The 14,631-nt window shown below is 33.4% G+C and overlaps 1 protein-coding gene across 4 annotated transcripts in view; it reads right to left on the reverse strand.

The window, feature by feature from the left end:
* Window positions 1-13,577, reverse strand: part of LOC149077208 (nephrin-like) — a 174,484-nt gene extending 160,907 nt beyond the window's left edge. For all 4 annotated transcript variants that reach the window (XM_089244957.1, XM_089244955.1, XM_089244953.1 and 1 more), the window contains exon 1: window positions 13,356-13,577. In XM_089244957.1, coding sequence (XP_089101083.1) covers window positions 13,356-13,456 — 101 coding nt within the window. In that variant the 5' untranslated portion in view covers window positions 13,457-13,577. The remainder of the gene's footprint in view (window positions 1-13,355) is intronic.
* Window positions 13,578-14,631: the final 1,054 nt, after the last annotated feature.

Below are 14,631 nucleotides of genomic sequence, written 5' to 3' on the forward strand. Positions count from 1 at the left end.
AAAAATAGCATTCTTCTTAAAACGCATTTAAAGTTTTTATTCACTGTTTACTTGTACGTAAGAAACGCAACACTAAAAATGGATGCAACTTCAGTTCTAAGCATCATGTAAACAAAACAAGGACTGTTTGGAAATCACAACGAAATAGGGCTTTCACAAAAAGTAAAAACAAAATCAATATTTTCTTCCAAAATGATGTTTTTAACTTAGTGGGATATACCTTAATTTTACAGCCAAATCAATCAAACCTCTGTAAATCAAAGCTAGTAATCCACTTTTAATACTCCAATAAAAGTCTCCCTTTTTCTAACAGAAAATATATTTGGTTATGTGGCAATAGATTTGGCGTCGCGATAAAGCAATCATAAACTTAGCGTAGAACCAGAAATTTTGGGTGCGGCTTCTGTGCGAGCTCAGGTGTGCGAAATTTGCGTTTCGTGAAACGAAGAAGTTGTTATTACAGAACATGCCCCTTTCCGATGTGAATTTCTAATGAGATCGGATTTGCGTGTGTCAAAAGTCCACGTACTTTACAGTATCATAAGTTTCCTCTCAGATATTGTGTGTGTGTGTGTGTGCGTCATCTCACGCGATATCTGTAACATTCATCGTTCAACCCTCCCCCTACATCTGACAAAATAACGGACGTGCTGTCCACACGAGTTCCGAGATCGTCATTGGGACCTAGATTTCTCATTAAAAATTAGAGTAACGAATTCAAAGAGCTAAAAGACACACACACGAAAATGTACATCCGATATACGGTTGCCATACTGGGGAAACTGTTCCGCGTGCGCCGACTCTCTCATGAATCTTTAATTATATTTAACCGTACTAGTGCGGTAGTAACGTTGTCATATTTATTCGAGATTATATCCATCGATATAATCGTATCTATTGAATGATCTCATTTACATTAACGCACAAAAGCTTTTGTAGCTACGATTAATGATTATAATAATTCGTGCGTTTACTTAGAATTCGAATAATTTTCATTTTATTGAGTTATGATATTAATATACGTATATTAGTACATCATACGGACGTTTAATGAGAATAGTGTTTAAACGCTATGCCTATGCATGAGAGGCGATTTATTTCTCGCCTAGCAGCGTTTTGTCAATATTGATAGCAACAGATTAGATATGGAAATTTTTTCTTCATTATTTTCTGCATTTCTTTCTGTACTATCGTTTGATTTTACAGAAACCACACACCAAATTATCCGCCAACGATTATGTTCCATTAAGAATGGGATATTTATATTTATCTTCGGTGTTTTTTTCATTTGATGAATATTGTGTTTAATTATTGCTAAAAAAATTTTCAATTTAAAATTGTGATTTTTTATGAGCTCATTACTTTTATTTTTTCATTAAATTCTCTTGATTTTTCTTTGCTGATTGAGCAGAACCATCAGCTGGCGGTAAAGTAAAGTAGAGTTAATATATTGTCACTCTTGAACTTACGAATAACATCCGTACCAGATATATTTCGTAAGTCGAATTTACGCCGAGTTTGAATCAATCGGCTAATATGGTATAAGAGACAGGACAGTACATTTCTAAACGGAAAGTTTAGTCAAAGTTAAGAAAAAAAATGCAGAAAAAATTACGTTTTTTGCACTATTCAGTCACTTCATCGTCTTCAGACGCAAGTGTTACGAACCTCATTTACAGCAACGATATTACTCATAATGCTTGTAAATTTTTCTAAGTCGTTCTGAAAATATTTTGACGATAGAATGGTCTAAAATTTACGTATAACTGTACACGATTTGCACAATGTGTGATGTGCATTTCATGTATAGTACAAAATAAAATATATTATCTCTTTAATTTTTTCATAACTCTACGACGTGGGCAGGAACGTGACCAGAGAATCTGGCATAAGCATTTTTAGAAAAATATGACAAAAGGAAATTTAAGGTTCACCAGCAGCAACAAATATATCAGTCGTAACCCGAAAGGTCCTTATGTTGAACGTTCGTAAATCTGGGGAATGAGTACTTATTCTACGAAATTTTGTAACAAAAACTACATATTTATCGGAATATATATGATATTCCTAAAACTTAAAATCCCAGATAGCCCGCACAAACTGGTTGAATGCACGTATGCATATATTGGGTGCATAGGAGTGTCTCTTTTATCTTGGAATGCGTCGTGAACCGTTGATTCTAGAAGTATACTTTCAATTGAAAAAAAAAAGGTATAAACACTCAAACCTCGTTAATAAGTCACTCTTGGGAGACCATAAGTATGAGCTCGTAAGCGGAGTGACTCAATAAACGGAGTAAGTGATGGCCACGCTAATTCCTTTATCCTTATTGATGCATTCAATACAGAAGAAGGCAAATTTTATTCATTCAAAAGAGCTCAGTCATAAAAATTGGTTACTCTGAGTTTTTCTTAATTAATTAAATGTTTGTTTGCTACTTTATTACTCATTTGAATAACGCATAATACTACTATTTTAGATTTTTGAAAATTCGCAAATTTTCCCGCATTTTTATGGAAACCAAAGTATTGTCGTCTTGTGTTGCGGTTCAATTCTTTTAAGCATCATAAATGAAAGTAAAATAATCCTTTATGAGTTCGGAAAAATAATTGTTTATTTTTCACCGAAAAGAGCACTGGCGAGTTTTGTTTGTGTGGAATTGGAAGTTGAAGAGGCGATTCTTTCTCCAAAGAGGATAGAAATTGGAAGACACTTTTTCTTTTGTGCTTTCCAGTCCCAATACAAGTTTTCTTAAAAAGGTCGATTTTTCATATTCCTCCCTATAACTCTGCTTTGTTAAAGGTGAACGGACTTTTTTAAAACTTAGAGCTGGCAGCAGGGTGAACACAGGGTCGCACATGCGAGACAATCGCCCAGCCAAGATTTGTTAAGATTTTTAACGGCCAATGTTCCCAGTTGGGAACATTAGTTTTATTTATAGGAAAAAAATATATTTTGCTTGTATGAAAGTATTTGTTTCTTCCCCTGAACGTATGAGATTCCAATCTCAATTTTTAAAACAAAAATGTCATTCATTTCAGTGTTTATATCATACATGTAATTTTTTCAAATAAATAAAATTTAATTTTTTTTTGAGAAAACAGATATTTTCTTGATATTATGCCGGGGTGAACTCGGAAAGAAAAGCTATCTTGTCTCCACCGGGACTCAAACCGAGGTACTTTTGGTACACCGGACAAGCACGCTACCATCTCCACCACTGGAGACACGACCCGCTCTTCCTTATATCTTGTCCGTCCATCTTTATTATTCTTTTTTTTAATTTTGATCATGTATGAACATTGGCCATGGACATACAGGAAAAGTTATTTTCATGAATTTTATTTTTTGATACCTACGTAGAATTTCCAATGTGAATAGTAATTTTTCAAAGAGTGTTTTAACAAAAAGTGACTTCTTAAAAGTGAGTGTGGTGGCGCATTATCAAGACTTTAGTACTATTAGAACCCCATAGAGAATAATTGGGCTAACCAGAAAGAGACCCGGTAAGTGGAGTGAAGCGTTACCCGGGTGACCCACTAACGAGGTTTGACTGCATATATATATCCAAATAACGTGTAGAAATCAGACATGTCATTCATAATTCAAGGTGTTGTAAATTTATTTAAATTAAAAAATTATATACTTGGTCACTCTGTTCTGAAAATCCAATTAGAACATTGTTAACCCGCCTTTTCTAAGCTCTACTCCCTAACCCCTCCCCCCCACCCCAAACCCCCCCCCCCCCCATGCTTTTAAGTACTCTCTTCGCTGAGATATTTGTTTCATCTACATATCCTCACACAAGTATGACCATTTTTACTTGATTAATCAAGCAAATACCTTTGTGTCCATATTATACAGTCAAATCATATTCAAGAAAGCATAATTAAAAAAAAATAAGTTTTTTCCGTGTGGACATTTTTTCCGTGTGAAATATAAAATTAAAAAGAAATTCAGTGAAAATTTCGTACCATAGTCGTACAGAATCGTTATATGGAGACTAATGTACACTATTCATAACGCTTGTTGTATGTCGATAGAGATAACTTTATGGTATATAATTTTTACCATTATCGCACTGCGAAATCTTATTCAAAGTAATTTTATAATCTTCTCCAAAAAAAAAATCATTAATTTAAAATTGATAAATTAAAAAAAAATTGGATTCATTCATGCAGGAAATACACGGTGATGCAGAAATCGGGAACTGTTTTGAAAGAAAAAAACCTGTTCAAGAAGACAGAGCGTTCGAAAAAGAATGTTTCCAAGTCGTTTTTTTTCACTTTCTATAAAATTTCCGCACACACACACTCACATGTGTGCACTTTCAGTGACTCCTAGGATGTCAAGCTTATATATCATTTCTTGTCGTGTTCTTTGTAACATTCGTATCACAAACAATAGAAATAAGGATGGGAGTAATAGGAATGGAATTTGATAAAAAAATTTTAAACCTTCTCTTCAAAATGCTTTAAGATATTTGTCTCTTTATTTGATAATCTTTTCCCCTCATTTTTTAATTCAAAACAGGTCCAGATTTCAGGGCCACTCTGTATTAATGCACTAATCGATATAATGATAACTGCGTAAATATATCGTAACCTCTCCCGTATTTTCCACAATTAAATTTTTTTAGTTTAGATATATTCACGAATGTTGCTTTTAAATTATCGCTAAATACAGAATGAATCATAATATTTTATACAATTTCTCTCGCTGTGGTGGCCGAGTGGTCATAGTGACGGACTCGTATCGGGAGGACAAGAGTTCGAAAGATACCGGCACTACAGTGGTGGTGGCCGACAGAAGTTGATAGTCATAGTGAGCAACGGGCCAACAACGGTGCAGATATTCAATCATTACATATCACTCACAATTTTAAATATATATGTTAGCACTGAAAATAAAATTCAAACCGAACACTAGCGATTGATAGGCACACACATTCACTTTCGGCACAATTTAATCGGTAATAAATCACCCATGGCGATGGACTGGAGTTGTGTTCGATTTCAGAGTATACAATTTCTACGTCAATAGGCACGGAAGTCATGGAAGTCAATTGCCATGGCACGGAAGTCAAGTATTATTCGCTCATTTCTGTCGCACCACGGTGATTTTCTGCACACGAGATATAATTAGACCGGGAACTACAGTTTATTGCCGATTCCGGACGGCAGCCTCTTTATACTCACCGAGGGGTTAGTGCGCTAACCCCTCGATGTGGGGTCACTGCGGTATTTTTTTTTCTGTGGTCATGCCACAGGCGTTTCTATTGTACGCCTAAGTCAGGAATGTATCTGATAAGGACGAACCCCGGATATCGAACTCGCGACAACTCTAAGCAACCTTTGGTACTTCAGACGAGTATCTTATCGACCTAGCTACCGCGCCCAATATTATTCGCCCAAAATACGTTCATGTCTGACTAATATGTGAGATAACTATTTAGATGAGCATAATTAATTATGATAATTAAAGCCATATTAATCACAATATAATTCATAAGCCATGAAAATTCTCAATTCTTGATTTTGAAAATCCAGCTAAGACTTGTGGAAAATAGGCGAAAAATGGGGCATTTTATACATAAAAAAAATTTGATGGCCAAAATTAATAAAAAGCGGAATATCACATTTTATTCACTTTAAATCAAATCTAAAATTATGATCGTACTTTTTTCCCCAAATATGGCAACACATTCATATTCAAATATATGTCGTTATATGTAGCCTAACACTATGTTCCTCTCAATGCTTATGAAAAATATTTCCATATTATTGTCGTTACTATTGGCAGGTGCTTGTGAGAAATATTGATGGAAATCCCGAGAAAGGTTTCCAAGTGATATGATGGTTTTTCGTCTATTTTTTCTTTGGATTTCATTTCGTTCATTTTCCACTCGCTTCTGCAGATTTTTTTCAATATAAAATTAATTAGTGGCACATCATTTCGTTATTGCAATACATCCAGAATCTCGCACATGTAAATATGTTCCGTAAGAGACAATGACAAAATATAATGCATATTTCGGATCAAAAGAATCCAATAACACGAACTGGTTTTTATACTTTATTGAATGTCAATTTTGTATTCATTATTTTATCTGACTATGCACGTGTATCTCATTAGTGATGAAGAAATTACATTTACGTTTTTATACAAGTCATTTTGTTACTTTGAAAATTTTTTTCATGTACATGGTGTTCAATAAGTACAAATGTGGCCTTGTCTCATCAACCATCCGTCGTACAGGTATGATTCCGATTTAAAAATGGCCAAAAGGCGTTCAAAAATACACTGTACCAGTATTCAAATAGAGTGTGACACAAAATAAAAATAAATAAATTTTTATGCTTCCCTTGCCCTCTAATTTCCAATTACAAAGTTGTTGCTCTGTTTTTTCTGAGCACAACAAAAATAATCATGTTTAATATTCATGTTCAAAAAATTCATGTCGCTGCAATATTCACTGAGATATTCTGATTCAAGAAAATTTGGGAAATAACATCGAAAACTAACTGGGACACAGGTGCTCTCTCTCTCTCTCTCTCTCTCTCTCTCTCTCATTATATTTTTCTTTCCCAACTTCCATTTTTAAATTCGGATATTTCAGTCACAATATTGCAGTTGAAAACACAGGGTGTCTTTAGTTGGACTCAGAAAGAACAGGGCAACATCTTTCTAATTGGAAGTTAAATGACATAGCGGCCGCAAAAAATATAGATTTTTTTTATATTTTGTGTCACACTGTATTTTCAATCTGAAAACTTGTACAGGGTAAATTTTTAAACACATTGTGATCGTTTTTTAAATTGAAACCTTTACGACAAACGGTTGATGATACAGTATAAAGACCGCATTAGCACTTACAAGATACACTGTGGAACTAGATTTCGATGTTGTGTAAAGAACAAAAATGTGTGAGCACTCTGGTAAAATTTCAGATTCAAAAAAAACATTATAAGCTATGATTCACAAAAATTGGTTTCCGCGAAAAAATATCACGCATAAAAATCTTTTCACAGTTCCGGGAAAATAGGAATCCGTTCTAGAAACATCTATCGTTTTATGCAAGTATTTCTCCAGTGATCAGGATCCCAAACCCAATTCAACCCATCTAATTCGTTCCTCTTTCAGAATATGTTTGACGCAGTAGACCTGTTGGATATCAGAATTAAGCCTCATATGACAGCTTTCCTGTGACGCAAACTGAATTAGGTCTAGTTGTTTGTTCGACAGCGTCACCTGCGACTGAAATTTGAACTTTTCTTGATTTATCAGGAAAAAAATAAAATAAACTCTAGGCTTTGACAAGTATTTCAGTAGAAACCGCATCTTTTCTAATTTCAACTGGTTGATTTGTTAATGATTTTAAAATATGTCGAAGACTTTTCGCCCACCCTGTATATTAATCACAATTTTTGAAAATTAGAAGAAAATAATTATTGCAATATCATAAGTGAAACCCTTATATTTTAAGTTTATTTATTTTTTAATTGATACCTCTTTTTCATTTTCACAATATTTTCAATATTATTCACCTTGATCATCATAAAATATTTTCGCACTTTGTATAACCTAATGTAATATTATACCTGGTAGGTCGCATGGCCCTCCCTCGCAGTCTAACTTGATTTTTCTGGATCCATTGCATTTTTCTAGCTAAAAAATTACGCCAGAAAATTTAAAGTATTTTGTATTATACCTTGTTAAAGTAATTTGCTTAGCGCACTAATACTTTCAAATCGGCATAGTTATGATAAAGAGGCTACCAGCTGATCCTACACTCAGCGAGTAACCTCGTTCCACCATTCAAGATTTAAAGAATATGGGAAACCTGAAAACCTAAAATATAAAAATCAGTGGATACTGGAGTTTCAACCACCCGTTGGAACCCTATAAAAAGTTATGGGGAAATCCCAAAAAAATATAGGAAAAAAAATGCAATACTTTTATAACATTATTTTGCTAATTAAATTCCAAATTCTTTGCCATTCATGCAGAACGCCATATGCCGAAATTCTCAATTTTTTAAATTTTTTTTTAATTTTTACGCTACTAAAAGCGGCTCGTATTTTTCCTCGTTCTGAAAAAAATGCATATGTTACCGACAGTGGTCGGCTGAAGTTGGTTTTATGTGGTTCCCAACTTCGAGGCGCAAATGCGAGCCGATCTCCCCGTTAAAAAGTCTCGCCACAGAGAGCAACAGTCCTACAAACAGTACAAATATTCAGTCACTACACATCACTCACTTCACTTCTGAGATATAGATGGCAGCACTGAAAAATCATACACAACACTAGACACGCACTCAAACTGTTAGGTACACACACTTAACTTCCGGCACAACTCACTAGGTAGTAAATTGCCTCTGGCGATAGACCTGAGTTGTGCTCGGTTTGAGAAAAAGAAAAAAAAAATATGTTACCGACCAATAGAAAGGCGAATATGACATTTTCACAGAACTGGAAAACACGTGTGAAAAAGCTTTTAAAAAATAAAATAATTTTTTGACGTATGGCATTTCGCTCTAACGGCGACAATATGGTAATTTGCTGAATAAAACTTGCTAGATAGCTGAACATTGTTGCTGGATTACTGAAGAAAAGTTGCTGGATAGCTGAAGAAAAATTGCTGGATAGCTGAAGAAACGTCGCTGGATTGCTAAAGAAACGTTGCTGGATTGCTGAATAAAAGTTGTCAGATTGCTGAATAGAACTTGCTAATTTACGATAGAACTTGCTAATTTACGATAGAACTTGCTAATTTGATGAATAGAACTTGCTAATTTGACGAATAGAACTTGCTAATTTGACGAATAAACGTTTTTAAGTTGATGAATAGAACTTTTTAAGTTGATGAATAGAACTTTTTAAGTTGATGAATAGAACTTTTTAAGTTGATGAATAGAACTTTTTAAGTTGATGAATAGAACTTTTTAAGTTGATGAATAGAACTTTTTAAGTTGATGAATAGAACTTTTTAAGTTGATGAATAGAACATTTTAAGTTGATGAATAGAACTTTTTAAGTTGATGAATAGAACATTTTAAGTTGATGAATAGAACTTGCTAGATTGCCGAATAGAACATTTTAAGTTGATGAATAGAACATGCTAGATTGCTGAATAGAACATGCTAGATTGCTGAATAGAACTTGCTAATTTTCTCAATAGAACTTGCTAATTTTCTCAATAGAACTTGCTAATTTTCTCAATAGAACTTGCTAATTTTCTCAATAGAACTTGCTAATTTTCTCAATAGAACTTGCTAATTTTCTCAATAGAACTTGCTAATTTTCTCAATAGAACTTGCTAATTTTCTCAATAGAACTTGCTAATTTTCTCAATAGAACTTGCTAATTTTCTCAATAGAACTTGCTAATTTTCTCAATAGAATTTGCTAGATTGCTGAATAGAACATTTTAAGTTGATGAATAGAACTTGCTAGATTGCTGAATAGAACTTGCTAGATTGCCGAATAGAACTTGCTAGATTGCTGAATAGAACTTGCTAGATTGCTGAATAGAACATTTTAAATTGATGAATAGAACATTTTAAATTGATGAATAGAACATTTTAAATTGATGAATAGAACATTTTAAATTGATGAATATAACTTGTTAGATTGCTGAATAGAACTTGTTAGATTGCTGAATAGAACTTGATAGATTGCTGAATAGAACTTGCTAGATTGCTGAATAAAACAAGCAAGTTGACAGAGAAACCTCGATGCAGTGATACTCGATATACCGATAAATTACTCTATATTTCTACGGTATTTTTTGAAGTCTCGTTCAGAAATGTGTATACTCTAATATTAACTGCTGCTTGTTGATATAAAGATAATTCCTCTACAGCGATATCTTTTATTTGCCAGCAGAGTACCGTTTTATCGAGAGGTTTCATTGAATTCTATTTTCAGAGAACATATAATAATCGGCTTTTTCTGCGATATATAAACACAAACACTTTACACATTTTTACTTTAAAAATTACGTTTAGATGGTATCAGCAGAGAAAACGAAAATGCCGAGTAATGATTCCGCGGTGATAGTATCGATCCTACGGAATGTACTTGAAGCCACTAGTTAAATGAAGCAGCGGATAACATTCAGACATCAGTTCACAAAATGCGTCATGCGCTCGAGGTTATATCTCCGCGTTATCCAAACATGACCGTCATGCATCATTATCGGAAACTATCCCCGTCTCTCTCTCTCTCTTTCTTATATATACTTACACTGATAAATAAATTCCCAGCAAATCGATCACTGCTAGCGGCGATATCGTAATTTTAAACGTCACGTATCGTATCCAGTCCTATATATGTATAAAAAAAGGCATTCCTCCATTCGGCGTTCTGAGTTAAATCTAATTATGCTTACCCGTTCCGATGCACTTTTCGGAGACACTTCATATAAGGCACTTGAGTCAGATATTTATAATCTATGAGGATGTATCAGACGAAATTTTTCATTGGAGTAGATCGATTCTCGAGAATGTTATTGATGTCATTATAATTGCAAACATCCACAAATAAAAGTCGTATCATACGATAGAGATTGGATTTCATCCACATATGTTGATGGTTTGTTATGATGATTTGAGTTTAAACGATTACCAATCGCAAATTTATATTAAGAATTTATGCTTAAGGGGTAGGCCGTTATCAGAGGGAAGAAACAAAGGTGGATATTCTTCATGTATTTTTTTTTTTTAATTTTCATTTTTCGCAATTCGCCATGACAGTTTTTAAAGCTTAAACAGTATTGGCTTGAAAATTACTACACCTATATTTGAAAGATAAATTGACACCATATCACTCCGCATTAATAAAATAATGTGTGATATCTGCTGGTGCAGTCGAATCCCGTTATGTCGAACGCCAAGAAACCGGAGGAATCACTTCGTTAAAATGAAATTTTGTTATAAAAGCATTCCAGGTTACCTGGCATTGCTCCTATGTAAACTTATTTGGGGGATTAGAAAAATGTTCGTTAAAACGAGATTTTCGCTATAACGGTATTCGTTAACACGGGATTCGACTGTGTAATATCATGTTTTCCTTACATCACGCTTTACGAAAACATATATATATATATATATATATATGGTGGGGTGCATAGCATACGGGCGGTACATTTTACTGGAAAACCGTTCATCCTAAAAGAATCTTCCAATTAGAAAAAGTTTCCAACTAACCTGTAGTTATTACTGAAATGTCAATCATGTTGTAAGGGGTTGCATAGTTGGTAAAGTAAAAAAATAACAATTTGTGGCATCATTACATATTCTCCGTGTGCCCTAAAACCCAGATAGAATGCTATTGCCCTGTTTCTCCTGATGCCAACAAAACACGTTCTATGTTTCCAAGTGCAATATTGGCTGAGATATGCCAATTTGAAAAAGAGTAAAGTTGGGGGGGGGGGAAATGGGTAAAAAACGGGTTTTTTCCGCATTTAATACATTTTTTCTCCAGCTTTACTCCGTTTTTCGAATTCGAATATCTCAGTGAACATTGCACTTAGAAACGCGTGATTCTTTGTTGGCATCGAAAGAGACAGGGAAAGAACTTTCTAATTCGGTTTTTTGGCCCAAGGGGACTGTATAGAAATTTAGTTTTTTTTTTTATAATAAATCATTATAATAAATAATCTGTTTTTTTCCATACAACCCTTTGAAACATGAATGACATATCTGAGTACTACACGCTATTTGGAAAATTTTTCTAATTCAACATATAACCCACGGTTCGCCAGTAAAATGTCATATTCCGTTTCCTGTGCACCTTCTATATAATATAAATACAGGGTGATTCAAAATTCAATGGACAAACTTTTAGGGGAGGTAGAAAACACGAAAAGAACATAATGACAACTTTTTTGTGTGTATGCATAACTGTGGATGGTAAGAACTTTGAGCACTTGCTGCGAAACATAACGTGTACACGTACTGTCCTCGTGTGAAATATCGCTATTTTTTTCTCTCTCATTATTGACTTGTCATTTCTGCATCTTCGTTTATCCTCCAGATGATCAATTTTGGGTTTCCGATCATACATCCCCATGTGATTCTGTTTTATTTTTGTGTTTTCCACCTCCCCTAAAAGTTTATACGTTGAGTTTTGAATAATCACACTGTATAATTAGAGTATAATAGTTTAGATTATACTAAGAAAATATGATGATTTTTTTAAAATTAAAATGCTAATTAGAAGTCATATTTTTATAAATACTGTTATTGCTGTAAAATAAGATGTGACGGTATATATCGTCTAAAATTCACTCAGTAATAACATATCGATTAATTCTCCATTTGGTTGCGGGTTTTTGAGTTTTTTTCTAAAATTCATTGTCTTTAATTCAAATTTCATAAATTAGATGATGTGATATATCAGAATTGAAAATTGCATCCTTATTCACGTAACTGGATAAATATTACATCACGATAATATTTTCGAACTTTCAATCATCAGTTTCATCGTCCAATTACTGAGCAAATTAATTTTGATTGAATTATTTATTGATTCAATTTTAAAAGTTCCAGAAATTCAACAGTCATTATGCGTAATTATTTCGCGTGAATTTCATATTGTTTATCTGTGCTTATTAAGCCAGTATGGATGTAACAAAGTCCGCGTACAACGAATATTTTAACTGTTTTTTTCCGATTTCGTTACATGTGGGTCCGACTGAATCCCAAAAGAACCTCTGATTTGAAAAGACATTTTTATTATACTTCCGATCAGTGATGTATCTCTCTTTAATGGAGAACCTGATACACTTGGCCGTGATTTCGTTACACACAGCTGTGAAATACAATTAATAATTTTAAATTCTGATGTCAACGCATTTTGTTTTATTAACTGAATCTATAAATTTTCCTCAAGCTAAAATGAACTAGAAAATTGTGCTATGATCCTAAATAGAAATTCTTCGTAACAAAACTAATTCACACATTTGATTTAATTTTACTTAAACCGATGACCTAAATTCATAAACTTTCCCCAAGACAAAATTAGCTTGAACAATATTATTATGGCTACACGCAATAAATGCAAGTCCTCTTTACTCATTAATTATAGCTACACAAATCTTCGTTGCAAAAATATCGTTTTGACATTATCCAGTAATGCCTTCTAAATCGTTTCGGTGCAAAGGTCAAACGACTATGTAATTTTCCATTTCTATAAGTCGTTACCATTGTCGTAGAAATGAATCGATAAATTAACACTTACAGCAGAAAAAACAATCCAAACACCATCTCTAAACTTGCATTAAAAAAATAATAACAATGCTATAAACATAAATAATTTACTTGTTAAATCGTACGGAAATAATCCACAGAACCTACCTGTTCCAGAAGTTAGATTCGTAAAGTACATCCAGTACGTAAAAGTTGATGCTATCCAGTTGTTGGACAGAAGTCCAACGGAGGCCCTTCGCATCATCTAGAATGCTTTTTTGATTGGGTGTCCTGTCCCAGATAGGAAAAACCGGCACATCCAGGAAAACCGGAATGTTTCAGGAAAAAAAAAACCAATTACGTGCAATCAGATCAGTTCCGATAACAACAAGCGACGAACATAAATAAAATTAAAATAAAAGGTAAAGAATAAAAAAAAAAGAGATAAACTTGAGATCACTAATAATAGTGTTATTTCTTTCGGTAATATCCGTCACGCGCACAGACACGAATAAAGTCTGATTCCATAATGTCAGTACACGATAAAAATTCCATTAGTTGGATTTTTTTTTTCAATTTTTTTTTGTCTGTTTAAAAAAAATTTTAACAGGAATTTATTTTATCTTTTATATATATATATGTATTTATTTGAGGAATAGGAAAGAAAAAAAAAGGACTAGAGAGTGATCCAATGATGGTATCATTTGAAGAGCCGCAGTCCTCCTAGCGGTGGATGGACGAATATCCAGACCATGTTAAGCGCAGAATCGACCAGAGCGCGCTTTCTGGATCTTCCACTGTATGCGGAGGGGTGATCAGGAGCATGATCCGGTCTCTCTCTCTCTTCATTTTTTTTTTCCTCTTTTTATTGAAAGAGAAATCTGAGTTTATGTCTATTTTTGTTTTAAAGTGACAAATTGAATTTTAAACATTATCAAAATGATTGTTAATTAAAGGATGTTGGAAAATTTTCGGATCATATTTTCATATTCGGATCATTGAGACGTTTTCTTTCGGAAATCACTTTCCATTAAGCCATTTAGTCACAGCTGGTATATATGAACAGTATAATATATCAATATGTATGATTGAGTTGGAATGACACTTTGGAATCTTGTAATGTCAACAATTCGTAACTGATTGAATTTGATTGCGAATGAAATTGAAATGAACGTGTATTAAAAGACCTGGTCTATAAGACGAGATGATGTCCCACTTATATGTTTTTAGTTTTAATCTCTCAGTATAGAAAATTAAAAAAAAAGTTTTTTTTCCAAATAAAATGAACTTTTTTCTCTAAATTTCTAGTTAAAATACCGATTGCAAGAAATTGGCATTTGATTTATTAGTTGAGAATACTTTTGTGAAAAAATATAATTTGCATTCGTCAGTTATAAATTTGTAATTTTCCCTTTCTTGATTGATTATTGATTGATGGAA

Source organism: Pholcus phalangioides, unplaced genomic scaffold, assembly GCF_987345545.1.
Source record: "Pholcus phalangioides strain wild (caught in Gottingen) unplaced genomic scaffold, Ppha-v1.0 ptg000015l_1, whole genome shotgun sequence".
NCBI classification, from domain to species: Eukaryota; Metazoa; Arthropoda; class Arachnida; order Araneae; family Pholcidae; genus Pholcus; species Pholcus phalangioides.